This window comes from Nematolebias whitei, chromosome 21 (genome assembly GCF_014905685.2).
Source record: "Nematolebias whitei isolate Nwh7 chromosome 21, NemWhi1, whole genome shotgun sequence".
Taxonomy (NCBI): Eukaryota; Metazoa; Chordata; class Actinopteri; order Cyprinodontiformes; family Rivulidae; genus Nematolebias; species Nematolebias whitei.
Genome location: NC_056518.1, coordinates 20,766,741 through 20,794,324, shown reverse-complemented (window position 1 = coordinate 20,794,324; position 27,584 = coordinate 20,766,741). Strand labels below are relative to the sequence as shown.

The window sequence follows — 27,584 nt, the reverse complement described above, 5'->3', positions numbered from 1 at the left end:
TTTAATTGTCAATAATGGTGTACCACAAGGCTCAGTCTTAGGACGCACTCTCTTTACAATCTACATAAGTAATGTAGGTCAGAACATTCCTGATGCATCCTTACATTTCTATGCGGACGACACTGTTATTTATTGTCGAGCTAGAACAGTCGCTATGAGGTTTTCCAGCTTTTACTGTCTGTTTTCGACATCATCCAGTCAGATTTGTTCCGTCTCAAACTGGTACTAAATACTGATAAAACCAAAGGGATGTTGTTTTCAAACAGGAAGTTGGTACCAGCAGTCCTTCCTCCTATATTATCTATGAATGATGTGCTTATTGAGTTTGTGGATTCTTACAAATACTTGGGTATCTTGGTCAATACGCATCTCTCTTTTAAGCCGCATGTCACCATAAAGAAACTGAAATTGCAATTTGGTTTCTTTTTTTAGAAAAATATCCTGTCTAACTCAAAATGCTAGGAAATGCCCTGTGGCTGCTACTTTTCTTCCGGCCATTGGTTACGGTGACATTATTTACATGAATGCTCCTGCCTGTACCTTGCAGATGTTGGACACTGTCTATCACGGTGCACTAAGATTCATAACTGGCTGTAACTACTATAACCATCACTGCACCCTGTATTCAGTTGGTCATCATTAACTTCACGCAGACTCTCACACTGGTACATTTTCATCTTGAAATCACTCCTTGGTCTGCTGCCTTCATATGTCTCCATATGTCACGTCATCAATGCAGTTGCAGTGCACTCTCTAGACATAATTACCTGCAGCGTCCCCTCAGTGCGAACTGAACTGGGCAAAAAAAGGCTTTTCTTTCTTTTGCTCACCGCACCTCATACAGGTGCTCTTGTAACCTGGAACACAGTACAAAAAGATCTGAAGATGTCAACTTTGATCTTTCTAAGGGATTTCAAACAACTGTTAAGTTCAATGTAAAAATCAACGCAGACCTGTTCCTGTTTTTAATATTTTACCTCGTTTCATAATGTAGTTTGATTTTATTTTGTTTTATAAGATAAAATAAGTGCTATGTCTTGTCATCATTGTATGTTCCCAGACAATGGTGAAATTGGTTCTCTGTATTTAACCCATTGCACCTGGGATACACCCAGGTGGAGCAGTGGGCAGCTATGTAAACGCCCGTGGAGCAATTAGGGATTAGGTGTATATATCACTACTTTTATTTAAATTTATTTAATATGCGTTTTATGACTGTTTATTGTTGTGTGTACCTTATCTGTGGTTTGTCTGAAACAGGTCTCTCTTGAAAATGAGTCCAATGAGTCTAAGCTGTATAAATAAAGGCTGAATGAAAAAGCAGCAATGCTTCAAATTGAACACTAGAGGGCGCAACAAACCTGTGAGTCAGGAGACGTCACTGTTGAATGGATGATGTGCTGCCTCTCTGAACAAAGACACTTTTCCATTAGTTTTCCACATTTTAACTGAGTACAATGTTAGAATAAAAACTCAGCTTTTAGTCTCTTTAGGAATAATTTGGAATCTCGTAAAAATAAAAGTTTTCATTTGCTCTCTGAGTTTATAATCTGCATGAAATAAAAGACACCCCCCCCCCCCCCCCCCCCCCCCACACACACACAACCTGGAAAACTGCTGTGAAGTCATACTGGCCCACAGACACATTAAATCGACAGACCAAAGGAATGCAGAGGAAAAAAAAAAATCTAATTTCCAAAGCCTGGGTCTTAGTGGGGGAAATCTATCAACTCAGAGGCAGAACTTTCGCAAGAAGTCCATCTGACGGTAAAATGAGAACTTGGAACTGCCCCCCCATGTTAAGTAGCTGATGGTTGACAGGACTCTTCCCACTTAGAAAGAGGCTTTTCCTTCTTGGACATCTGCTGGTGGAGCCTCCAGACGGCTGACGGAGGAGAGAGGGCTCCATCAGAAGCTGCTGCCATTTCTCTGCTCACTCTCAGGGAGGACTGACCTCAAATTAAGCCCCTTCTATTTTTCCAGGGGACTCTTATCAGGTGAGTACACATCCTTTATCTTCACCGATTGGCTCTCAGACATTTTTAAACAAATGACATTGATTTATTTTGCACAAGATCTAAGACAATTCTTTACACTTAATTCATCTTGTCTATTTGCTGCTTCGTAAAAGAAACCTGTTGCTTATTTTAGATGTTCAACGAAACCCAAAATGCAGAAAGATGAACCTAAAACAAGGACTACACATTTAACGCAGCTCATTTTAAAATTGTTTTAAATGATTTAAAAATATTTTTTTATGTGCAGTGTTGTTACTTGCGCACCAGGCGGGGTGCAGAGCCTGTGGTTCTTTTTGCTTTGAACAAAAATATAACCAAATACAAAAAAAAACCTATTTCTCCTTTTAAACTCAAACTCAAGTTTTCAGCAGAAATGGCTGCTATTTCCATCCCAAATGCAAATTATTTAATATGTGTTGTGAGTCAACGCTCAGACTGAGTTTTTTTTATTTATTTTGGTTTTCCTAAAAGAACAAGCAGACATCCCTGCAGGGCTCAGAGAAGTGAGAACCACAGCTGCATGTAGAGATCTGCACTCAAGGTGATCAAAGCAGCCAGAAAGCAATCAGTTTTCCATCTTACAAAAATCCAAATGGGTTTGAGTAATTATTTTTTCAAAATGCCTATTATTAAAGTCTGTCATTCAGTGCTGATTCTGCCCCTCGGGGTATGGGTGTGAAGCGATGGCAGCCAGGTGTGGCCCCATTGTCTTTGATCGTGCAATGCTCTCCTAACTCCAAAGAAAGCTGTGAAGCAATTTGTCGGATCAGTTTATGATGCTGTCCGTTTGGTTTTCAAGCACACCACACAGCAATCCGCAGCTCAGCCTCCTTCCTCCGTCTCCAGGTTTGATTGATGCGCTGCTGATCCTTCAGGGTGAAACATGAAGATAAGGCTGTCTCTGGCCACGGCTGCCCTCCTCGCAGCCCTGCTGTCCTCCATAGAAGCTCAAGGTAAACGAAACCACCTGGACTCTCTCCTTTTACATAACTGTCCTACTCTGGCCCTTCATCTCTTCTTTTCTCCTTTTATTTTTTGCTCTCCGCTGGTTTTAAATGCTCCAGGGTTTAGCTCTAATGTCAGAAAAATGATCTGTTCATGATAAACTGAATAAAAGTTGCTGTGATTTCATGATGTGAGTGAATCCTTGATGACTTACTGCTTTTATCTCCCTCTGTGCTGCTGCAAACTTCCATTTGAATCCAGATCTAGGTTTCTTGTAACGAATATGCAATTTTATCCGAGACACAACGCAAATGAAAGTTAGTTTCTCACGTAACTGCAAGAGCTCTTCAAGACTACGGCTAAAAACTTTTTTTTATGAGTTTCCCAATAAATGCTGGAACAAGGTTGCTGCTTTTTTCAAAGTTTTATGGCTGCACGTATCCCAAAGCAAAATGGAGCAAAAGGCCCCAAAATCCTTGGCAATTAAGCCACGGCACGTTTGTTACGATGATATTAATTTATTTCTATGCCTCTAGCAGGAACATGAAAATCATAAACGTTAAATCATTTAAAACGCAAGCTTTTAGAACAAAGAATAAAAGAGCAGAGAATTTGAGATGAATTAAAAGGTACTTTTTACTCCTGGACTCCAGTTTAGAGCTTCAACACGACTGTTTTAGTCATGGAAGGTTAAAAATCACGATGCAGTTGGAGTATTTTAGTCATCGCACGACTTATTGATCCCTTATTGCAAACAGTTCGGTCCAATAGCAAGTATAGATTAATAGTATGGAAACTCTCCCCTCCCCACTCCGTCTCTTGTCTCCCCTCGGATATCTCCACTAACAGAATGGAAAGATGAAATAGGAGAGGAGCAAATGAATCCTCCGACAGCGCAAAGACAAAGAGCCATTCTGAGGCTTTTTCTTTTTTTTTCTGTGGCCGTCCACAGAAACGCTGAGTTGCAGAACATATGGAAAGTTAATCTGCACTGATGTTTAACGTCAGCACATGTTGCGGAGTTACTTTGGCATCCGTCCCTGCCTCTTTGGGACGAGTTGGTGTTCTTTCCTCCTCCTCCTGGTCTCTGCTCAGGTCAGGACCGCTGACGGCTTGACTGAACGGAGGCTGAGGTAATGCCACAGTAGCCAGACTCTGGGCCCCCGGGAGCCAGAGGGGTTTCTTATTAGGAACTGAGAGGCCCGATGCTCAAACAAGAAGAGCAACCACAAAGCCTAAACAACACAGCAAAGATTATTTCAACCAAACCACATTTGTTCCTCAAGAATTTTCCGTTTTAAAAACCAGAAGCACACATGGTCAAAGCAGCTGTAAGAAATTATGATAACCGTTTCTCCGAGAATACATGTGGAAGTGACTGGAGAGTGGTGCGCCCACTTTGAACAACTTCCTGGAAATGTACAACCCTCCATTCGCTGCACACACACCCTCCCTCCTACAACACATACCCCCATTTGATGCTGGCGATGAAGAAATCAGGGCGAACCCTGTCCATCGGGACTCCTTGAGTTGAAGCACCAGGTTGGTGATCCTCCAATCCAAAGTTTATTCATGATTTTACGTACTCGGCAGGCCCCTGTTTGTCATCTGCCTGTGCATTCATTGTGTCCCAAGCTATGGCCTTCTCCTCATAGTGTATTTTACAATGATATTCTGTTATTAACATGTATTAATCATCCAACCGTGTAGTGCATGTTCATTTTTCTAGCATCTTTGCATCACAACACCAATATGGATCATTTAGAGCCCAGGTCTTGCACTTCTTAAGACATTTAAACAAGAAATAAAGCATGGTAATGTATTGTTTTTGTGTGCACGTTTTCCATTAAATATATTAAAAAATGATTAACGCTGAATGAATCATCTCAAAACTACACATTAAATGGTAAAAAGTAGCCTAACTCACAGATTCTGATAGCTTTCAGTTTATCCGATGTGTTTTTTTTTTTTAACGCATGCAAACTCGTACTAAACATGGACGCGCTCAGACTAACGAGTGATTTCCTTTCAGATGGTTAGAAATAATAATTAAAAAAAGAGAATATCATTCTAAAATACGTTTGTCATCTCTGTCTGTGTGGTCCCGACTTGTACATGGAAACCTCCTCACTGTCCCACTCGTCCAAAGTTGTTGAGTTAAAAACAACTTTCTCATGTACACGATGCATGACGCTGCCATGGACCCAGCTCGGTGTGACCACGCGTCACACGTTTCCTTCTCCTCGTACTCATGTACACTCTGTCTCTGTTGTCACATAATATGTGAAAACGTTTTCTCGAGCATTTCGCTGCAAGAGAAAAAGTACACAAGAGTCTCCTGCGACGAATTGTGTATTCTTTTGAAAGGTGGATGCTTGTTTCTCACTTGTTCAAACCCAATAAACAACAAACCACTTGTTTTTGTCTCTGAAATATGTTTATATACAAAGTATATATAACATATGGTGTTCCGCTCTGACAAGAATTACTTCAGTAACTGTATGGCAGTCTATCCCGTTGTATAAACTCGTGAATGATGTCATCGTTGTTGTTTTTGTAACACTGAGCTCAACCTTGTCATAAAAGACGTTCAGTTTGTGGTCGAGGCATGCCATGTAATGACTGCACTTAGCATGTGTTGTATTGTTCACTCACTTTGGTAGATTTTATGTGGAGTTGTGCACATGATGTGTTTGCCAGTGCTTGAGTTGCAGGCCGTCCCGGCTGGGCAACTCAAACAAGCGCCATTTTCCTCCGAAAACACACAAAAATGGCTTCCTTCTTTACATTTATATTTTTATTGTTGTTCCATGTTCTGTACCTGTCCGTCTCACATGTTAATGTCAGTTCCGTGTGCCTGCCCCCAACAACGAACAATGTGTGCTTCAGTCATGAAGCGTTTGTAGTTGGGATTCACGTGAAAGCTGGAATACATTTGACTGTACCTCCTTTCATACACGCCGCACACCTGAGGTGGGATTTAACAGCGTCTTGTCTTTTGCTTGCAGTGGAACCACCCTCAGATTTGAAATTTAAAATACTAAATGAAAACACAGTGGAAATGTCATGGATAAGACCCTCGGTAACGATAGAGGGCTTCAGAATACAAGTTGTATCAGATGCAGGTAAGCATGAAGCCGGTACTCGTTTAATACGTAAAGCTCTACAACGTTCTTGTAAGTTCACGATTTTCTTTTCCAGATGAACCAGCCAGAGATTTTACCCTGAGTGCAGACACAACAACAACCTCCATCGCCAACCTGACTCCTGACTTGGACTACACAGTGACCATAAACTCCTATGATGGATCAGAGGAGAGCATCCCTATCTATGGACAACTGACAAGTACGTACATGTGATTTATTTGTGAAGGGTTGTTCCTGCTCTAATAGTCGATACAACAACTTTAAGGAGAACAACTGAACAAAACTCGACTATTTCTTCAGATTTTCTTTGAAAGCACATAAACCTCCAAGGTTTTCTGAAGAGTTTCTTTTTAACTTTGGCTACTTTTCCTCTCATTGTCAGTCCTTTATAGTGTTTGACGTTAGGCCACTTATCTCTGAGTTCACTCAAACTCAAGAGATGAACCGATGTTGTAGTGACTCATAACCAAAAAACTAAATTAATTTGCATCTTTTCTTTTTGTTTAGCCTGTCATAAAAACAAACAAAAAAAATGTTCCCATTTCTTCAATGCAATGTCTGAAAAATGCCAGAGATAGAGTTTGACACATAAAAAAGCATTTTAGCATTACTGTGATTCCTGAAGAGTTATTAGCTGAAAACTTGTCATTCGGCTGATAATCAGCTGAAGGACTGCACACCTTGGCCTCTAATCCCATCTATCTATCTATCTATCTATCTATCTATCTATCTATCTATCTATCTATCTATCTATCTATCTATCTATCTATCTATCTATCTATCTATCTATCTATCTATCTATCTATCTATCTATCTATCTATCTATCTATCTATCTATCTATCTATCTATCTATCTATCTATCTATCCATCTATCCATCCATCCATCCATCCATCCATCCATCCATCCATCCATCCATCCATCCATCCATCCATCCATCCATCTCTCTCTCTCTTTCTCTCTTTTTCTCAGGCCTTTTGTCAGAACTTTACTGGATTTCTTCCTTTTTTCCCAGTACATCTAATTTATGCTTTTTGTCCTCACTTTGCCCACTCTGCTTTCCACACATTACACAATATAATGTTAGTGTCTTGTTCAAGGACTGGATTGAATATGAGTAAAAAAAAAAAGGCTAAAAAAACTGTCATAAAAACTTTTGATTAACACAATTTTAAACACTAGAAGAAAGTCTGGCATATTGGAAGGAGATTATAAAGAAACTGCCCATTCATGTATGTATGTATTTTTAAAGTCATAATAGCAGTCAAATTATGCAACTTTTCAATGTTTTTGATATATACATACATATATATGAAAGTTTATGCTGCTAACAATTTCTACATAATCCATGTAACTTGAACTCACCAGGAGTAGTTTACAACTAAACTGGGCAATCAGTTATGATTGTTTATTAAAGAGTTTAGAATATGTTTGTACAGCTATTTAGCATTTGATCTTAGCTGTAACATTTGCTTTAATGCTCCTCCTCCAAAATGACTCTACTTCTGTCGACTCTCGTCCTCACGGCTTTTCATTGCTGTTTCTTTTCTGAAGAAGAGAGAAGAACATCATGTTTTCACTGTCGACATGATGCCTCTGATTCCATTATTTAACATCCGGGGATTATTTTACTCACTCAACATCTGTCTCGTGCAGACACTTTACAAAGTCATTGTTCGAATGTAAACAAACGAGTCGTAACTGTTGGCAACAAAATACGACTCTACTCATTTTGCTCATTTATTACAAATTAAGTTGTAGACTTTCATTAGTGAATTATGTGTATTTAGTAATTTTTAAATTAAAGATGATAGACATACCAAAAAAATCTAATCAAAAACATTGATGGATCACTTGTCTTGACAGATGTTGTGGCTTTAAAAACTGCTTTATGAGGATGTTAATTTGTGCTTATTACATGCTTAGTTAGGTAGTTTCGTAAGATAACTTCTTTGCAGTCAGAAGTTTCTTTGTAAACATTGCTGGTAAATTAATAGAAATACAACTTTAGAAATTAAAAGCCTTTTTGTTTTTCCACAAAGCTCAGAAATATGGAAAAAGTGAAACGATGCCGTTTCCATCTAGCTGCAGAAAAGGTTGGAAAGTAGAACAAAATAACATCTGTTTACCGTCTCCAGTTGTTCCCGTTTCACAGCTTATGAATGCGGTTTTGATCCGGCGGACTGGCTTTTATGATGTGTTGAATTTTTTTGACTTTACTCCATTCTGTGAAAAAGAACACAGTCAGGCGAGTCACCCAGTGTTTTTTCTTTGTTTCAGTCCAGTCGAGTAACACCAGTGGACGAGTCAGGAGGCCGCAGTCAGATGCAATCAGTAAGTATGTTTACTGTGGTGTCAACCAAAAAAATGAGCAGAACCAGACCCACTACTCGCCTCTCCAGAACCATTAGATGCATTGTTTCCCTTTTTCATTGTCATTATAATGGTTAGTTTGACGTGCGGCTGCTGCTGGGTAAACATACAGGTTTCTGACACTTTGGGAAGGTACACATCGGTTAATTTAATTCAAACCAAGGGGTTCGTCCAGAAAAAGGAGTTCCCAACCCTGGTCCTTGAGGAACACCATCCTGCATGGTTTAGTTGCTTCTCTGCTCCAACACACCTGATTTGAATGAATGGGTGATTCTGCTGAACTTGAAGTAAATAAATCACTGAATCAGGTGTGTTAAAACAGAGAAACAACTAAAACATGCAGGTTGGTGTTCCTCAAGGGCCACTGTTGGGAACCATTGCCTTATGAGGAAGTAGCTTATTTGCTTTGAGTGAAGGACTAAAGGGGTGCAGAAAAGTAATGCCAACCACAGAAACATTAACTACAATGCCAAGTTATAGTCATGCATGCTAAATGTATTAAACTGACTCAAAAATGTCCTTTCAGAGAAAGAAGGAATGGAATTGAATCAAATGAGACCAAAGAGAATGAGGGTTAAAAGTAACCCTTACTGGTTTATTTAGAAAAGATTAATCTCAAATGTTGCAGAAAATTTAATTTATCTGTGGTTGTTTGAAACTGAAACATGAGCATTGCTGGTGGAACCTCTGCTAAATATTTAGTCTGTGGAGCCACATTCAGCTTCCATCTGCTGGGAAAACCAAAGCAGCTCCACCGTTTGGCACCGGCTGGTTTTTACTTTGATGTCTGGACGAATCTTACTCATCCAAGGGTTGATTTAAATTAGACATCCACAAACAAATGAGTCAGCGTGACAAATCGTTCAAACGTGAAGTCATTGGCAATTTATTTGGATTTGGAGCTGATTTACTGTGAGGAACAAAATATTTGGTTTTCTGCTCTTTGACTTTTCTCATAGTCGCTATTTATCAGTAAAGTGAACTTTTACTGATCCAGATCAATCAAAACTTGGTACATAAAAACTAAACGTTTCTCCCTTGAATGGAAATCAAAAAAAAAATTCTACTGTACCTTTTTATTTCTCACAGAGTGTTCTGTCAGTGCAATAGCAGATTTAGTTTTTCTGGTGGACGGCTCTTGGAGCGTGGGCAGAGAAAACTTCAAACACATCCGTAGTTTCATTAGCGCCATGGCAGGGGCCTTTGACATTGGAGCAGACAAGACCCGAGTGGCTGTGGTCCAGTACAGCACCGACACCCGCACAGAGTTCCCCCTCACCCGTTACACCAGGAGAGGAGACCTGCTCCAAGCCATCAACTCACTGCCGTACAAAGGAGGGAACACAATGACTGGTATGGTGCTCATCGGTATGAGATAAAATCAAACAAGATACGTTGAAGCAAAAATGTAAAATATGAATGAAATACATGTAACCTTGTTTTTTAAAGGTGATGCCATAGATTATCTGATAAAAAACATCTTCACTGAGGCTGGTGGATCAAGGAAAAGTTTTCCAAAAGTCGCCATGATCATCACCGATGGAAAATCCCAGGATGCAGTGGAGGGGCATGCTCAAAAGCTTAGGAACATTGGAGTGGAAATTTTTGTCCTAGGTATGTTTTTTTTTATTTTTATTTAGTGTTCTGTGAAATGGTGCACTGCTACGTGAATGTCTTCCTGTTCTTGGAAACGTTTCAGTTTTCCATTGGTTGTTCGTCTTGATTCATATTTGCCTCAGAAAACTAAAATAGTTTTGCATTTTTTCTGACTGACGTGCTGTTCCAAAGCTGCAGGAGGAACACATGAGTTACTGGTGTCATACATGTTTCCATGCAGGTATCAAAGGAGCAGATGAGGATGAGCTCAGGGAAATTGCATCCACCCCTCATAGCAAACATGTGTACAATGTGCCCAACTTTGACCTGATCCAAGAGGTCCAGAAAAAGATCATCACTGAAGTTTGCTCTGGTGTTGATGAGCAGCTCAGCTCCCTGGTCAGTGGGGAAGAAAGTAAGTCATGTTTTATTTAATCTGTGCAGGTTCTATACTTTTTGTGTTATTTCTTTTGGATAATGGTTGTCAATTGTTTTGTTTTCCTTCCCAGTGGTGGAGCCAGCTTATAACTTACAAGTCACAGAAATTGCATCAAAATCAATGAGGGTGACATGGGATCCTTCCATTGGTGAAATCACAGGCTACAAGCTCACCCTTAATCCCATGGTACCTGGAATGAAGCGCCAAGAGCTGTACATAGGACCCACACAGACATCCATCAATGTTCGGGACCTTTCTCCTGAGACTGAGTATGAGATCACCTTGTACGCCCTCAAAGGTCTGACACCAAGCGAACCCATTCTGGATCTGGCAAAGACCCAACCAGTCAAGGTTTTAACAGGTAATAAGACTTGTTGTTTATGGATTGTCTCTCTCATTCACAGTCGTGCCATTTTGTTTAGTAATCAGTGGTTTCTTGTCTTTCTTAAGAGTGCTCTCTGGGGGTGGATGTGCAGGCTGATGTGGTCCTACTGGTCGACGGCTCATACAGTATTGGATTAAACAACTTTGCTAAAGTCCGTGCCTTCCTTGAGGTTCTGGTCAATTCCTTTGACATCGGACCCAACAAAATCCAGATTAGCTTGGTCCAGTACAGTCGTGATCCACACACTGAGTTCGCCCTCAACACTCATCATGACATTAATGCGGTTGTCAGAGCAGTGCAAACCTTCCCTTACCGAGGCGGTTCCACTAATACTGGCAAAGCAATGACCTACGTCAGGGAGAGGATCTTTGTCAGCTCCCGAGGAGCCAGAGACAACGTCCCCCGCATCATGGTCCTGATCACAGATGGAAAGTCATCAGACTCCTTCAAGGATGCTGCCACCAAGTTGAGGAATACTGATGTGGAGATTTTTGCCGTTGGTGTGAAGGATGCGGTGAGGTCAGAATTGGAGGCCATTGCTAATACACCAGTGGAAACTCACGTCTATGAGGTGGAGGACTTTGACGCCTTCCAGAGGATTTCCAAGGAGCTGACTCAGTCCATCTGTCTGAGGATTGAACAGGAGCTGCTGAAAATCAAAAAAAGAAGTACGTAGACAAATGCCTCAGTGTTTTTTTTTATTTTTTAACTTCTCAGCATCTGTTTTTTTATTTTTAGAGAATGACTAAAATGTGCTTAAGGATTTATGAGGGTTCATCCAAAGATGTATTACCCATCAAATAATCTGTGTTTTCCAGATGGCAAAGAATAAGTGCAGTAGCAAAGAATTAGAAATGTTAAGAAAAAGCTAAACAAAATAGTGATGAGTTCCATTTTCCTCAAAAGTCAGATCTCAGATCTGGGATCTGTATCATTTGCAACTCATCTGAGATCTAGCTGCAAGTCAAAAAACAAGTAGGATTTTCTAATTCTTGTGCTCCATGGCCAGGGTAGACTTTATTAGCAATACTAGTTAAACACAACAAAAATATGCCATGTTTCATGCATTTTAAGACTTTAGCAACATGTTCATTAATATAAACTGTACAGTACTATGTGAGCTGCTAATGATACAATCAGACTGAAGTTCAAAGAGTTCGCTAATGCAGGTTTTTAACACTTTTTATGGACCAAGCAGCCATGGTGGAGTTATTCCTTGAAGCTGTTGAGGAAGCTCTAACTTTTCAAGTTGGAGTTCTTTCTCTAAGGACAGCACTTAAAAAAAGTTTGGATCCCAGTCCCACCATTAAACTCCACGCACTATATACTTGCACCATATCCACCGTACGCATAACAAGATCTATTGCACTATTTGGCATAATGTTTTTGTTTAAATGCAATAAATGGTCATATTTATAGCTGTTCTTTTTATTTCCAACACCATTGCAGGTTGGAGGAAAAACGGTGTCACGGGTTATTTGAAAGAGTGACAAAATGCCCTCCCTTGTTACACTATACTTGTTATTGAATCTGGCATGATTTTTGTCTTTAAGCTTTCTTTCATTGACAGAAATTCTCAAAAAATCATTTTACTTTTGCAGATCTGCTTCCTCCCTCTGACTTGCGGTTCTCAGAGATCACTTCCCGAAGTTTCCGTGCTACCTGGACCCCACCCCCTGCTGCTGTTTTGTCTTACTTGGTGCGTTTCCGCAAGGCTGAAGATGTCTCTGGAGACTACATTTCCCTGATTGTGCCTGGTGATACCCCCACATCCATTCTTCCCAACCTGTATCCCATCACCACCTATGAAGTCAACGTCTTTTCTCAGTATGACAAAGGAGACAGTTTCTCTTTGACCGGTGAAGAGACCACTCTTGAAGGTAAGAGTTTTGCTTTGATTGGACGTAAAAACAGTGAAAGAAAAGAATTTGACATTTATTTTATATTTTTCTTTCAGAGCAAGGCACGGTACGGAATCTACGAGTCACAGAGGAGACGACAAACAGTTTCAGGGTGTCATGGCAGGCTGCTCCTGGTCCGGTGATCAGATACCGCCTGTCCTATGTTCCACTCAGCGGTACAGGAGAAATATTGGAGGCTCAAACTCTTGGACCAGAAACTACCATAGTTCTCCAGGAGTTGTTCCCAATCACCACCTACCGTGTGTCTGTCTCTGCTGAATATTCAACTGGCATTGGAGACGAGATGCAGGTGGATGGTACCACCAAGGAAGGTGAGTCTGCAGACTACTGTTCAAAAAAAAAAGAAGAAGCGACTAATGAATATAGTTTTCTTATCCAGTTTTGTTTTCCTTTCAGTTCGTGGCGCTCCTCGTGACCTTCGTGTCTTTGATGAAACAATTTCTACAATGAAACTGGCATGGCAACCTGCTCCAGGGAATGTCCAACAGTACCGCATTGCCTTTAAGCCTGCAAAGGGAGGTGAGAGGAAGGAGATATCTGTGAAAGGAGATACCACCCAGGCTGTGCTGAAGAACCTCCAACCAGCCACTGAATATGAACTGTTTGTTACTGCACGCTATGCAAGTGGCCTGGGGGATCCTCTTCTGGGTACAGGGACCACTTTAGAAGGTAAGAACAAGTCACATTGCTAATTTGAAACTTTTAAAGCTGGCTAAATGGTACATGGACTGTACTTATAAAGTGCCTTTCTATCTTATCAAGATACTCAAAACACTTTACATCACAACCTGTGCCCTCATTTACCCATTCATACAGCACTCTACTATATATTTACAAAGACTAACCAGTGCTTTATCATACCAATGGGATACACATCGGAGGTAATGAGGGGTTCAGTGTCTTGCACAGGGACACTTCAGCATGTGACTTCTGGTGGAATCAAACCCCCAACTTTCCTATTGGAGGACAACTGCTATGAATGGTTTAATTACCAGTGTTTTTGCTCTGTATCAGTAGAGTTAGTAAGAAGGTACTTCTTTGAATCTAGCTCAGTTTAAAATTATCTCTTTCGTTTGGGTGCTCCAAGACCGTATCATCTGTTGTTCTTCATTATAATTGAAGAGTTGCACTTTCATTTTGCATGTTTGTTATATTGTCAGGGTTGTGGTTTGTGAAAAGAAGAGCGAACGTGGCACATGAAGTAATTCTGTTGGAAGCGATGGTGGGTTTAGGCTGCCCATGATGGCAGGGAGATGGAAACTGGAAACAAAATGCTTGTAAACTTTCAAAACATATGGAACAGCTTGGAGCAGGCTTTATGCCTATTTGTTAACACTTTGCTATCTTAGTCTGTACTGGGTGTATGATTTATTTAATTACAAGTATGTAATTAAATATTTTCTCATCTCATATTATTTTTTTCTTTTGATGTAAGTAATCGCTGCTGATTTCCTTCATTTAAACCCAGTCTATACGACTAAACTCAACGATCAGCAGCTGCAGGCCAGCTGTGGGTTGTGTTGCAGAGTGCACAGCTAAAGGTGGCCTTGTCTTCTGTTCATCTCACACAGAGCAGGAAGTTTGTTGTAGTATCACACCACAGGAAAGAAAGTTGGAGACAGAGCGCTAAGGAGGGGCAAGGTCTGAGAAGTCAAGAACAAAGACACTTTGTTTGGCAGAGAAGAATATCCCTTTTTGCCAGTTTCATTTTCCAAAGTTCAAGAACTAGGGAGCTAACTCGACTATGACGTTTTGGGATAAATGTTAGTCTTTTAATTTGGTTGCAGAATAAAATAATTTGCTTTGCTTTGTAATCAATGCCATGGTATTGCAAACTGGATTATTGTTTTGGCTCAACTCAAAGGGCAAAGAGGAAATCAGGATTGTCTGTTTTCAGTTATGTCTTCCTTCTTTGGGTGCTTAAAGATCAGATACTGACTTTGCAATAATAGGAACATGTTGGACTGTGTTTCATTTATCGTTTTAAATGCTGAGATGGAAACAGTCCTGCGGCTGTCTTTAATTATACCCACAGTTTGTTCAGATTAAATTGGACTCCGGTCTGAAAGCAGCTTGGGCCCTTTCTCGTACGAAAATATAAAACAGTATTTTGTCTTTAACAATTTTGTTTCCCTTCCAGAAAGCAAGGAGTAATTAGGTACTTGGTGCTAAACATGTTTAAATTTAATATGTATTAGAGACCACACAGTTCTAATTAACAAATAATAGGACATCTGCTCAGCTCATGGAGAGATGAATGCATTTTCCTCTTCAAATTAATATATATGTATTTTACATTTAAAGCTAATCTTTGCCTATTTTAATAATACATACAATACTTTGTTGCAAGAAAGGGCATTTTCTTAGCTTACTTCCGTTTTTGTCTTCCCCAAACTGATTAAAGGGTCTAGTTTTGATTACAGAATAGGTCAGATCTGAACTGTCATCAGACACACACCCACTCAGGAAAAAGCCTCAATGACAAAGCACTTTTTTTTTTTTTAACCATCTAAAGCTGCAAAGTCGTCTGGCCACAACAGTAATCTGATTGTGCTCGATGCCATTCATTTTGAGTTTCCCACTTTGTGAAGTCCGTGTAGGCAAAAACTGGAAGAAAGTGGGTTTTTTGCACAAAGAGCTCCCTTATGACTCGCAAGAGGTGCTAGCCAACACAGAAGCCTTGAGGAAGACAGAAACATCCTGAAATGACTTGGAGGGCTCAAATGCACCAACCAAATCTGGATATTATACACAAACATGGTGAAATGATTTACTTTAGAGCGGGGAGCTTGAGTCAGCAGGTGGAAGGTGTTGCCTAAGATTAAATTGAGTTGTGGGTGTGCTGTCTGTTTTGTCTCAAGGAGAACTGTCTGCTCGTCTTCCTGGAAAGTGGTGCAAAGGGCAGGCATAGACAAAACATCAGGATGAGTGGAAAAAAATGGTTCTTTAAGATGTGCAATACAATACCTGAAGTTGTCCCAAATAAAAAGAGTCATATGTTCCTAAGTTGTACCCACTTTGCCAAGTGATTATACTTACCTGTCCAAGTTCTCAAATATGCTGTGAAAGAGTTCATCATTTATGTTTTTGTCTTTAATCAATGACTTTCAGTCATATTAGACTTTGTTGGTGGTATTGTCAGATTGGTTTTCTACGAAGATTATAAAGATCCTGTGTGGTATAAGAAGTTTTTGCTGGCAGACACTGTGAACTTCATGTGTTCAGCTCATGTGTATGTAGAAAAGCAACCAAGAGAAATAACGTTTGAACATGGGTGCCAGTGCTGAGGTGGCTTGGTGATATTTCCCAGGAGTAATTTTGAAGTTGTAAAGAAACAAAAAAACCTTTTGTGAAAGATACAATGCAGCCTTTTAAACCATTAGGACCTTGCCACGATATGCTGAGGTTTGATGTCTTTTTTCCCCTCGACTCTCATTTAGTTGAGACATTTTTGGCTGCAGATGTGAAGCTTATGTAATCCCTGCAGAAGAGGATATTTATTGTGACATATGTGGTTTTCTGCAGACGTACAAACAGCTGGAATCTCAGATCTTATTTTAAGAGTCTCTTGCCTTGATACAGGATGATGGAGTGTGGGCTCCTACAAAGAGGTGGCTGTAATCCTTTCTCTGTTGTAATTATAGCTGTAAATAATCATGCAACATGTAAACGTATTTTTGTAACTAAACACAATTGGAAAACTGACAAAAAAAGACCAAATATTTATTGCTTGGCTGTAAACTTTTAGCCGGACTGCGTGCCATGTGTTTCTTGCTTTGCTTCTTTTGGAGGGGCGCCTTCTCTTTGGTTCGTCTGAAAAGTGAGCCACTGTCTGCAGAAGTCGTTACCTTGTGATCTTTTCACCTGTGCTTCACCCACACAGCTGGAAAAGTCAGTCAAGTTCATCCACCTCTTTCTCCTCAGCATGGGACGATCTGGATAGTTGTGTGAGCAGGCTGCTCTGCTTTCTTGGTTCTCCAAAACCTGGAACTCTTCATTGCACTTGAAAAATGGCCTTTGCTTTCAAGGAGCAGATTTGCTGCTGCAAGCTTTTTCTTCTTGAGACCAGTTTCAGAGCAGAATAGACATTTCAGAAAACTCACTGGATGAATGACAGGAACAATGGTTGCCTTGTGAGATCTCTGAATAATTGTGCATCTCATTGATCCATATTAATGCTTCAGGACATTCTTTACGTGTTTAATTAGGTTAGAGGTTTGGAGTTCATGAGGTTGTGTGTTAGGATCTGTGTCCATCTTCCTGTAAACCATCCAGCTCTATTAGGGCATCTAGGCTGGAGAGCCCACCTCAACACTGGCTTTCCCTCTAAGCCTAGCATCTGCTGCCTGTCCGTCACAAAACACAACCATTAAATTCCATCCCCTTCATTTCTTTGTATGCCATCTTTCACAATAATTCCCCCAGGAAAAGTGAGTGGAAAGAAAAGTGGGGAAGCTCGACATCTGCAAGTGTAGAAAACGCACTTTGCAGATCTGGTTTCCTCTGCTCCATTGGAAACTCGCGTTGTGCTGGGAGAGGGTCTATGATTTGCGATGGGTTTTGCAGAGCTTTTTCCAGGAGGCTTGCTGAAAATCAAGTTGCACAGACAGATCCCGAGGGGTTGAAGTGGAGACAGATGAGTGAGCGGCAGTGGTTTATTGCTAGAGCTAATTCTCTTGCTCTTTTTGCATCTTGCTCACTTTCTTTGATCCACATAAGTCTTTGTTAAAAATTGGCACCACTTAGACAAGACAGAAGTATTTTATAGATTAATACATACAGTACATCTGTTTTACGCTGTTACACACTGAAATATATCAAAATAAGAAAAATTTTGGATATGTCTCAAAAAATAAACAACATGATATCAGTTTTCTTTATGTCTAAATGTGTCTCTGTGTTCTTTCATTGTCTTACACTGTTGGTTTTATTTATCCACAGAGCTCGGCTCACCCAGAGACTTGGTGACCAGTGACGTCACAGACACCAGTTTTGGAGCGTCTTGGACTGCGGCCCCGGGTAATGTTCGCCAGTACCGGATCACCTGGAAGTCTCTGTTCAGTGATGAGGCTGGAGAAAAGACAATACAAGGGGACACCACAGACACTGTTCTGGATGGCCTCACTCCAGAGACACTTTATCAAGTGTCTGTGTACGCCATCTATGGTCACGGAGAAGGACAGCCATTGATTGGAGAGGAAACCACAGATAGTAAGTTATTATAAACCCTCTTTTTTCATTTTGGTAATTTTTTTATTTTCTTCCATACGTAACATATAAATGTCACTCACTTTGTGCTACAAACAGCAAATCTAAAGCTTTTCAAGTACATTTTGGCGTTTCTTGAGGAAATAATCCTTGTTGGCATTTTAAAATAATGCCACTTGTTGGTGTTTAAAGATTATGAATGGCTCGCATGCACATAAAAAAAACTGTTCAAATATAAATACATATAAAAAGTAGAAGTGATGTAATGTCCAAGGCACATGTGCGTAGTTTTCACAGGAGATCAGAAACTGGCCTCTCTCCTTGTCAGACTATACTCATGCTTGGATGGGAAGCACATTGAATGGAAACTTGCACCATTGTGGAGGGATTTATCAACCACTTGGTGAAATGGAATGTAACCAAATAAATTTCCAATCTTTAGTGTTTATTAAATCTTTCCAGCTAGAAATGTGGTATACACACCAAATACAAACAGCTTTGTCATCTCAAATATTCTCGTTCTTTGACATTGCACGTCTATCTGTTGCTTTCTTTTCCTCTGCTTGATATAAATCACAGGTCTCATCAGGCTGCGCCACATGGCAAACTTGGATGTGCTTCGTTTTTTCCCTTTGTAAAAGTCCTACTTCTGAAGTGGAGCATTCTTAAAAAAAATTGTCCTCAGCTCATTTCAAAATCTTTCATTTTTTAGACTTGCTTTTCCATCTCTAAAAAATGGTTTTATGAACCCAAGATGGAAAATGTAAGAGCTACATTACAGGTTTGCTAAAGTTATCTAAAGCTGTGCTTCTATAGCTATAATCTAAACATGATCAGTCCTGAAAATGTGACCTTTGATGTATATTTCTGGAAATTTAAAGTATTTAAGTAGATCCACATTCACACACATATGGAACCAACCCTGAGGTGTTCAGATCTGTTTAGTTTACTTAAAGGAGGAAATCCATGCTGCTTATATTTCCAACGGTATATTAGAAACATGGGTGTTTTAGCACATATTTAGCACAGAAGTCCATCTGAAAATCATCATATCTGAAGTTTTCTTTCTTTCTTTGCAGTCTCAGCCTCTGGAAGAGCCATCGTTGTATCAGAAGAGACAGAGAAGAGCATGAAGGTAGCATGGCAGCCTGCCCCTGGAAACGTAGTCAACTACCGCGTCACTTACAAACCACAGTCAGGAGGACGGCAGCTAGCAGCCAAAGTACCCGGAGGGACCACCTCTACAGTGCTAAGACGCCTTAGTCCACTCACAACCTACGACATCTCGGTTGTGCCGGTGTACCGTTCCGGAGAAGGCAAAGCAAGGCAAGGAGAAGGAACGACACGTACGTTGGTTTACCAGTCCCCTCATCACAAATGTTGCTTCTTCTGTTGCCAGTTTTGGAAAAAAGCTCCTTCACATAACATGCTTAAAGCGTACCAGCTAACGTATGGTGTCTGCATTTCTGTCCACTTCAGTGTCGCCTTTCAAAGGTCCAAGGAACCTTCAGACTTCAGAACCAACAAAAACTAGTTTCAGAGTTACCTGGGACCCAGCCCCCGGTGATGTTAAGGGCTACAAAGTCACTTTCCACCCTGCTGAGGATGATGTGGACCTGAGAGAACTCATGGTCAGTCAGTATGACAACACCATAGTGCTGGAGGAGCTCAGGTGCGTCTTAAGCTCTTTTTCCTTTTCAGTCATTTCAGTTCACTGTATTTTTTTGTGGAATGAACACAAAAGACAATCTCTTTCTCCTTTGGTTCTACAGAGCTGGTACCAAATACACAGTGAGCGTGTTCGGTATGTTTGAAGGAGGAGAGAGTATGCCGCTGGCTGGGGAGGAGAACACCACTTACTCTGATGATCCTGATGGTCCATTTATCACAGAACAAAGTAAAGTTGCTTAAGATTTTAGCTTAAAATGCAATCCCATGTGAATTGAACTACAAAACAACCAAATTATATGTTGGAATTTAAAACTGAGCAGTTTTATGTTTCTGTTTTTATGTCTGTAATCATCTGTAAAGTAGAGTTTTGGGTTTGTTCTCTCAGCAGCATCAGTCAAACATGAGTCTGTGTCACACTGTAAATTTGCGTTCAGGAAAATACTCTAAACGTACATCCTATAAAAGACAAAAAAACGTTCTTTCTTCAAAGCTAAGCCTCGCGCATTAACGGCTGTAATGGCAGTTCCATATGTTTGCCCTTTTCCTGTTTTCATCCTGGTGTCTTTAAGGGGTTTTAACTTTTTTTCCAGTCCATATGGAGGCTCTATAAATACAAGCCATGCAGGGACAATTTGTTTGCAGGTTTAAAATGCTTTATTACCCGGTGTATCGGAACACGGTGCATAGATAATGAATGTGAGAGGAGGAAAAATGTGTTTGTTGGAAGGAACTTTAAAGGTCAGTTTGACTGTTTGCTCCTAATAAGGAGACAGATTGCTGCGCTGCAGAATGAAATGAAGACAGGAGAGAATACCTCTCATTTTATCACCTGCTGCCTGCAGCTTAGTTCTTGCAGGGAGAGTCACTTCTATTCATGCATGACCATTTATTTTGGCGATCACAGCCTCACACTTAGAGAAACTACGAGTTGGTTCTACTTGGCAGAGGAGAACATTGAACATTTTAACCATCCTGGTCAAAATGTTGACAGCAAACACGATTTCCTGTAAAACATCTTTTTGTATGTTTGTTGCGCAACAAGCCACAGCTCCAGCGAGTTCTGCTTTCAGGCGAGCGGCTCAACATTTCACTGTCATAGTTTAGAAAAGCAAAGCCACAAATCACCGGTTAGTTTATGCAAAGCTACGTTTTATTTGCTCCAAACGGTGAGAAATTACTTTGCTCGTCCCTCACTCGGCTCACTCATGTTTATAATTTACTGTTTGGAGAAAAAACTTTTACTTTTGCAAGCTTTGACTGAATACAAAATGAATGATGACAAATAAATATAATAATAATAAAAGGCAGGTAGAAAGTTATTGTGCATGTTTAAATATTGCTGAAGTTTCATATTTTTTTTTAAAGTTAATGCAATCTAAAACGGTGAAGTAATTAATCTTATTGACTTGCTATTTTGGCTGTGTATCAATACTAGATTAATCTGTTGGAAATACTTTATGTTGGCAAATGTATCTCTGCAAGTATGAGTATTTTTATGAGCTAACTCATCTGTAAATCAAATGTACTGTAATCTGTTTTTAGTTGCAGCAACAGTTAGTGCAACATCTGCCCGTCAAGGCAGCACACCTGCAGCTCTCCTTCAGGTACAGAGGACTGGACGTCTTCCTTGTCATCATGTTTGTGTTTGACAAACAGGATGTAAATATTACCTTGGAGTTAGTCTCTCCAGTGGAGACCTTTGATATCTGACGGGCCATGAAAGGCACAATCTTCCTGTGGAACTCCTTTGTGGATCTGGAAGCACAACTGTGACAGAAATTCTTTCAACACGCTGCAGGAAAGAAGATAATTTGACCACCTGGTCATAAAGTTATCAGCAAAGAGATGGACGTTTCAAAAATAATGTTTTGTGAACGTTCAGTTTTGTTTCCTAAAAATGTTCAAGTCACGTCTCTAACTTTTCTTTTCATCTTTCTTCTTAAATTTCCTTCAATCCTTCTTTCGATGATGTATTTTATCCCAACACATTTTTTGCATTGTGGTTCTCTTGCATCTTATTTGAAATTCCCGCACCTGTTCCATCATAAACCCTTCGTCCTCCTGCCTTGCCAGATGTTGTGTGTAAGACCACTGCACAGGCTGACATCGTGCTGCTGGTGGACGGCTCCTGGAGTATCGGGCGTCTTAATTTCAGGACTATCCGGGCCTTCATCAGCCGCATGGTGGGAGTCTTCGAGATTGGTCCGGAGCGGGTCCAAATTGGTGGGTCCACCGTACATATACAACCGCAGTTATGAAATGAATGTGCACAGCGTTGTTCTGACAGCAGTTTGTCGTATCTTCAGGCCTTGCACAGTACAGTGGAGACCCAAAGACTGAATGGCACTTGAATGCACATAACACTCGTGACTCGCTCCTGCAAGCTGTGAGCAACCTGCCCTACAAAGGAGGAAACACAATGACCGGTACTTTAATCACGGCCATCCATTCATTTTTTTGTTGTTGATTTTAAGACTCAAAAAGTTGAGCGATAAACGCGGGTCCATGTTGTATTTGCAGGAATGGCTTTGAACCACATCCTCCAAAACAATTTTAAAGAGAGTGTCGGGATGCGGCCCAGTGCCCGTAAGATCGCCGTCTTGATTACCGATGGTAAATCCCAGGATGAAGTCGTCATCTCCTCCCAGAACCTGCGTGATCAGGACATTGAGCTCTATGCCATCGGTAAGCAAATCCCATTTCGGAGAACTTTAAGCTCCTTGTATGAATCGAATTCTAAACAACCGTCAATTGTTATAGGTGTGAAGAATGCAGATGAGAATGAGTTGAGGTCCATCGCCTCTGATCCGGATGACATCCACATGTTCAACGTGGCTGATTTCTCCTTCCTGTTGGAAATTGTGGACAATCTCAGCGATAACCTCTGTAACAGTGTCAAAGGGCCAGGTATGTCTGAGCTCAGCTCATCTCTGACCAATGAAAGGCGTTCCAGACTTTAAAACTACAGTCAGTTGTTTATTTACGTGAGCTAAACTCACATGCAGATCCCTTCCTTCCCTGCTGAGGGTTCTGTAGAGGCTTGCAAATGAAACTACAGTGTTATTTAGTTTGAAGAATAATCAATGTCTTGTTTAGTCGTTGTGTTCCAGTGAGACCTGAGTCAAAATGTTTCAGTGTCTGTTAGAAGTTAGAAAGGGGTCTTCGATGGAGTGAGTTGCATGTAAGTTCAGTTCCCATAAACTGAGCAACTCGTTGCAGTTTAAGCTTGGAGCACCTTGTTTTCCAGTTTGAGTTGAGAAACCTTCATGGACGAGTAGTAAAAATCCTTAAGAAATAATATGTGCTTTGTTTAAAAACCGTTCAGATTTACAGGGTCCAAAACCACCAGCTTAGTGCGCAGATATTTCATAAGCACTGTAAAGAGTACGTGTTACACGAGCCCCGACATACAGATGGTTACAAGTTTGGCTTAATGTGGAAAAAACAAAACAAGCACAGGATGCAGAGAAGCGTCTAAACTTTTGGAAGTTCCTGCAGGTTTATTATTTTCTGCTTCCCCTAATAATTCCTTGGCCTCGTTTATTAGAGAAATCATCTGCGTCTTAATGAAATAAAACAGCTGCTTGGGAAAGAAGCCCTTTATGAGCTTAATGAGTACCATGTTGTGGAAAAAAGTGATGTTAGGACTTGCAGAGATGTGGTTTGCGTTCCTTTTTATAAAACATCTTTGCTAACGCCCATGATGCACTAGAATGTTTCAGGCGTTAAAGTTAACAGAAATTCTTTTGATGTTCTTTATGCTCATCGTCGCACGGTTTTCTGTATCAACAGGAGGAGCTCCGGATTCCCCCACTAATCTGGTGACATCAGAGGTGACTCACCACTCCTTCAGAGCCACCTGGACTGGGCCCGAGGGCCCGGTGGAGCAGTACAGAGTGGAGTATATGACTGTTTCTGGAGAGCCAGAACAGGTACGCTGCCGCTTCTAAATACTGCAGATAATAATAATAATAATCATGTTAAACGGTGCCGGTGAAGCTGCAGATGGGATGTTGGAATCATTTTACTGTGATGACTGGTTTTGATATTAAACTCCACTCAATTTCAATTTTTCCACTCTCCTGTTTGTGTTGGCCTCCGTGTTAGTGTGCACAGTCTGATATGGGGCAAAGGAACATAAACACACAGCTCTGGGCTTGGATAATTAAAAACCAAATGATAAATTTACAAGAAATAGCTCTGCTGGCCAGCAGATTGTTGCCCCCCCCCCCCCCACATCGTGTGGGAATGACTGGTGTCTGAATTTAATGACACTGTTTGTTTTTAATCCAGCTCTCAGGGTTTTGTTGTTAAATTTTATCATGAGGTTTTTATTATTATTATTGCCCCCTGACTAAAAGATTAAAAGGCAGGGGATCACATAAATGCCTAGTTGTCTCTCTGCATGTGTGTTTGTGTGTCTGTTAGCAAAGTATTGTATAGTAGTACTAGTAGTAATAGTATAGTATTACTGGCTGCACATCCACAACTGATTCACATTTGGCACAGCTGACAGATATTGAGCTCTAATTTGGTGTGGTGGTAGCTGAGAGTCATCCTGAACACATACTCTGATCCCTAATAGAATATGCAAAGATTTTGGAGAGGTTTATGAAATGCTAATAACATTATTCTAGTACTGTAAATGTTTAACTATTTTGCTGTTAACCTGGTATTTACAAACACTCTGCATGAATTTTTTTGTAGTTAAACATGCAAAAATAAAAGCCAATTTTTTATTCAGTTTTTTTAAATGACATATGCATGTCATAAAAAAGATGGGATTAAAAATATGGCAACAAACTTGAAGCTGGAGCAATAATTCTTTTGAATGTTGTTAAACAGCCGTGCCAAAAAAAAAAAAAGAAAAAAGTTTTGTTTTAAAAAAATGATTTATGATTATGTGACTATTTTATTTTTAAAAGGTCTATGTGGATGGAACTACAACCACTGTGGTTCTGAAGGGCCTCGACCCTCTGACAAAGTACCTGGTCAACGTTTACTCTGTTGTTGGAGAGGAGAGCAGTGAGCCGCTGAAAGGAACTGAGACCACGTGTGAGTTTGTCTTTTCCAAACAACTAACCCATCTTCCACAATAAACTCAAGCCTACCAGGTTAACACATTCATAAGGATATGTTTAATTTAATGAAGCAACGTGGACAAAAAGACTTTCAGAATAAAAAAGCAAACTTTTTGAAAGGTAATCACTGACACAGATTTAACCAACTTTGTAGCAGAAATGAACAGCAACAAACTGCCATTCCATTTTTAAACACATGGTTGCTGTATAATACGTATGAGGCTGCATCATGTTAAAGCTTATATGAAATGTATTCGTTAAAATACAATATGTGTAAGACAACTTGCCTGTGGAAATGTGTTGCAGTTAAATATTCTCGCTTATCTTACTTACTCAAAAGGAGCCACACTCGACAGCAGGAGATTTTTAACTGGTACTTTACTTGCAAGGTCAGATTATCAGGACAGACTACACAGATATTCCGGACATGAAAACCAGTGATGAGAATCTGCCACGTGCAGTGTGCGACGCTTGTTTCTATACACATCAGTTCAGCCAAGCTCACAGACTCGGAGCATCCTTGAAGCGACAGCCGCCTCATCCAGCTCTCTTCTAATCCAAACACATGGTTCATGGGCAGAGTTAACGTTCCCAGTCATAGTGATAAAAACACCCATGTCTAAAAATTCCCTAACAAAATGTTACATGAATAAGACTAAGTGGAAATTGCACTTTGTTGGGCTTTACATAAAAAATAAGCTTAAAGTGCTGATGTTTGCAAAAATATTCTACTGCTACTGGTACTTTCAAATTTATTCAAAACTCAGCGTAGTCTGAATATTCTGATTCATGATGCTCGTGTTGAAAAATAATCCCACTTTTTAGATCACCCATAACTTGTCCTGCCATTACGATACTTCCTTAAATGTTTCTTGAGTCAGCCAGTGTCTCTGGACCTCTCTGGCTCGGCTGCACTGGTTTCACACACAGTGACTGGTTTCCTGTGTGGTCTCCTCTACTAAAATGTTCAAAAGGTAGTATTTAAATCACGGCTTGTTTAAAAAGCTATAAATGTCTGCAAAGGGATGGCAGCGATAAATCCCAATTGGGTGAAGATTCAGAGGGAATTTAGAGGATTGGGTTCACTTTCAGGGACAAGTTCGACTAATTTTTCCATTTTCTATCAAGCTTCTAATTGCTATTTTATTGGCTCTGTTAGAGAACGGCAAATATTTAATAGTTTATATAGAGGCACGTCTGAAAGTACACTTTTATGCAGAGTGACTACCAGTTGAATACTTTAAATTGTAAGGGTAACGTGTGCATCCGTGCACGATCAGGTAAATTCTAATCTAACTTTGACTTAATTTGTCCTAGTGCCTCTGGGTGCGGTGAGGAAGATGACCGTATACGATGAACAAACGACCACCATGCGAGTGAAGTGGGAAGCGGCGCAAGGAGCCACGGGTTACATGCTGCTTTACAGCGCCATCAACGCCACCCAGCCCACCGTCGAGCAGGAGGTAACACCAACACCGCCTGAGCGCTGCCACTCAACTAATGTGACAAACTTAGATTAAAATGTATAGTAATAAATATGGAAAAATGCACATTTACATGCAGCAGATGCACAAACATGTTGCTAAACTACTAGAACAATGTTTCTCACAGTTTCTGACTAAATACAGAAACCTTTTTTTCTCACTAGTCATTAAATTTTAAAAGAATACAGAAGGGACGTTGTTGGTCATAAGAGGTTGTATGAACTATGAGTTCACTATGAGAACATCATTTGTTCATGAAGTGTTAAACCCTTTGAGAAATTAAAAAAACAACATCCGATTCAGCAGATGTGCTTAAAGCTAAACGTTCTCCTGCCCGTAGATGCGGTTTTCTTTTGGAGACTTCCTGCTCTGTGCGCAAGTTTCAAACCAACTCCTATTTCTATTTTGTTTTTAATTTCAAAAAGCCAGATTCTCCTCTAATCTTCAACAGTGGTCTCGATCAATAGTTCTCCAGACTTTCAGAAAGTCAATTTCTAAGTGTTTTTTTTTTTTTTTTGGCTTTCTTGAACCGAACATTTTTTTTGCCAAATTTGATTTTGATTCCATGACATCAGTTTCACCAAACTGCTGTCAGTTGCTGAGAATTTATTTTTTATTTTTTAAGGAAAGTTGTACTAGACTAAAAATAAGTGAAGAAGCATCCATAATCCAAAGAAAAAGTTTAGATCTTCATAAAGCTTGAATAAATTAGGGCTTGTAAGCTCAATCATCCAGGTAGATAAATATAAAAAAGGTTAAATGACGTCATCTGGACAAGTTTCTTTTAGGGAGAAATGTTTCATCTTCATCAGTCCGAGGCCTGCCAACCCAGATCTGTCTTATAAATAGCACCTCCTTCATGTGTTTCAAGACTGGCTTTAACATTATATAAACTTATTCTCAGCACCACCTTAAAGGACTGTGGGATGGTTTAGGTGCATGGAAAGAAAATTTAGAGAACAAAGGGATGACTCAAGACTTTTGCACAGTAGTGCATCATGCTCACTGGCTTTATTCTGTTCAATTTCGACCTGTTGTCTGTTGTTAGCTTTATGGCACCATTCTGACCATTTTGTTGTTTGGTTCGATCGCCTCCAGGTGAGAGTGGGAGGAGGTACAACTGATGTCCAGCTGGTGAAGTTACTCCCCAACACCGCCTACTCGCTGTCTCTCTTCGCCCTCTACGGCGAATCAGCCAGCGAACCACTGACCAAGCAGGGAGTCACCTGTATGTTTATTAATCATACTTTTATTGCATTGTGGCGACAACGGATATAACATATTAATTCTCCTAATCCTAAACCTCTGTCTCTTATT

The 27,584-nt window shown here is 40.2% G+C and overlaps 1 protein-coding gene across 2 annotated transcripts in view; it reads left to right on the top strand.

Moving 5' to 3' along the window:
- The first annotated feature begins 1,834 nt into the window (after nt 1-1,834).
- Nucleotides 1,835-27,584, top strand: part of LOC119426975 (collagen alpha-1(XII) chain) — a 52,308-nt gene continuing 26,558 nt past the window's right edge. The window contains exons 1-25 of one of the 2 annotated variants that reach the window (XM_037694547.1): nt 1,835-1,997; nt 2,865-2,971; nt 5,972-6,088; nt 6,165-6,308; nt 8,389-8,442; nt 9,571-9,834; nt 9,931-10,095; nt 10,319-10,492; nt 10,587-10,877; nt 10,967-11,569; nt 12,503-12,781; nt 12,859-13,134; nt 13,220-13,492; nt 17,765-18,034; nt 19,111-19,377; nt 19,511-19,703; nt 19,804-19,928; nt 21,776-21,925; nt 22,009-22,128; nt 22,223-22,387; nt 22,463-22,609; nt 23,495-23,634; nt 24,628-24,757; nt 26,101-26,246; nt 27,366-27,495. In XM_037694547.1, coding sequence (XP_037550475.1) covers nt 2,902-2,971; nt 5,972-6,088; nt 6,165-6,308; nt 8,389-8,442; nt 9,571-9,834; nt 9,931-10,095; nt 10,319-10,492; nt 10,587-10,877; nt 10,967-11,569; nt 12,503-12,781; nt 12,859-13,134; nt 13,220-13,492; nt 17,765-18,034; nt 19,111-19,377; nt 19,511-19,703; nt 19,804-19,928; nt 21,776-21,925; nt 22,009-22,128; nt 22,223-22,387; nt 22,463-22,609; nt 23,495-23,634; nt 24,628-24,757; nt 26,101-26,246; nt 27,366-27,495 — 4,693 coding nt within the window. In that variant the 5' untranslated portion in view covers nt 1,835-1,997; nt 2,865-2,901. The remainder of the gene's footprint in view (nt 1,998-2,864; nt 2,972-5,971; nt 6,089-6,164; nt 6,309-8,388; nt 8,443-9,570; nt 9,835-9,930; nt 10,096-10,318; nt 10,493-10,586; nt 10,878-10,966; nt 11,570-12,502; nt 12,782-12,858; nt 13,135-13,219; nt 13,493-17,764; nt 18,035-19,110; nt 19,378-19,510; nt 19,704-19,803; nt 19,929-21,775; nt 21,926-22,008; nt 22,129-22,222; nt 22,388-22,462; nt 22,610-23,494; nt 23,635-24,627; nt 24,758-26,100; nt 26,247-27,365; nt 27,496-27,584) is intronic. The other variant, XM_037694548.1, reaches the window with a different exon arrangement.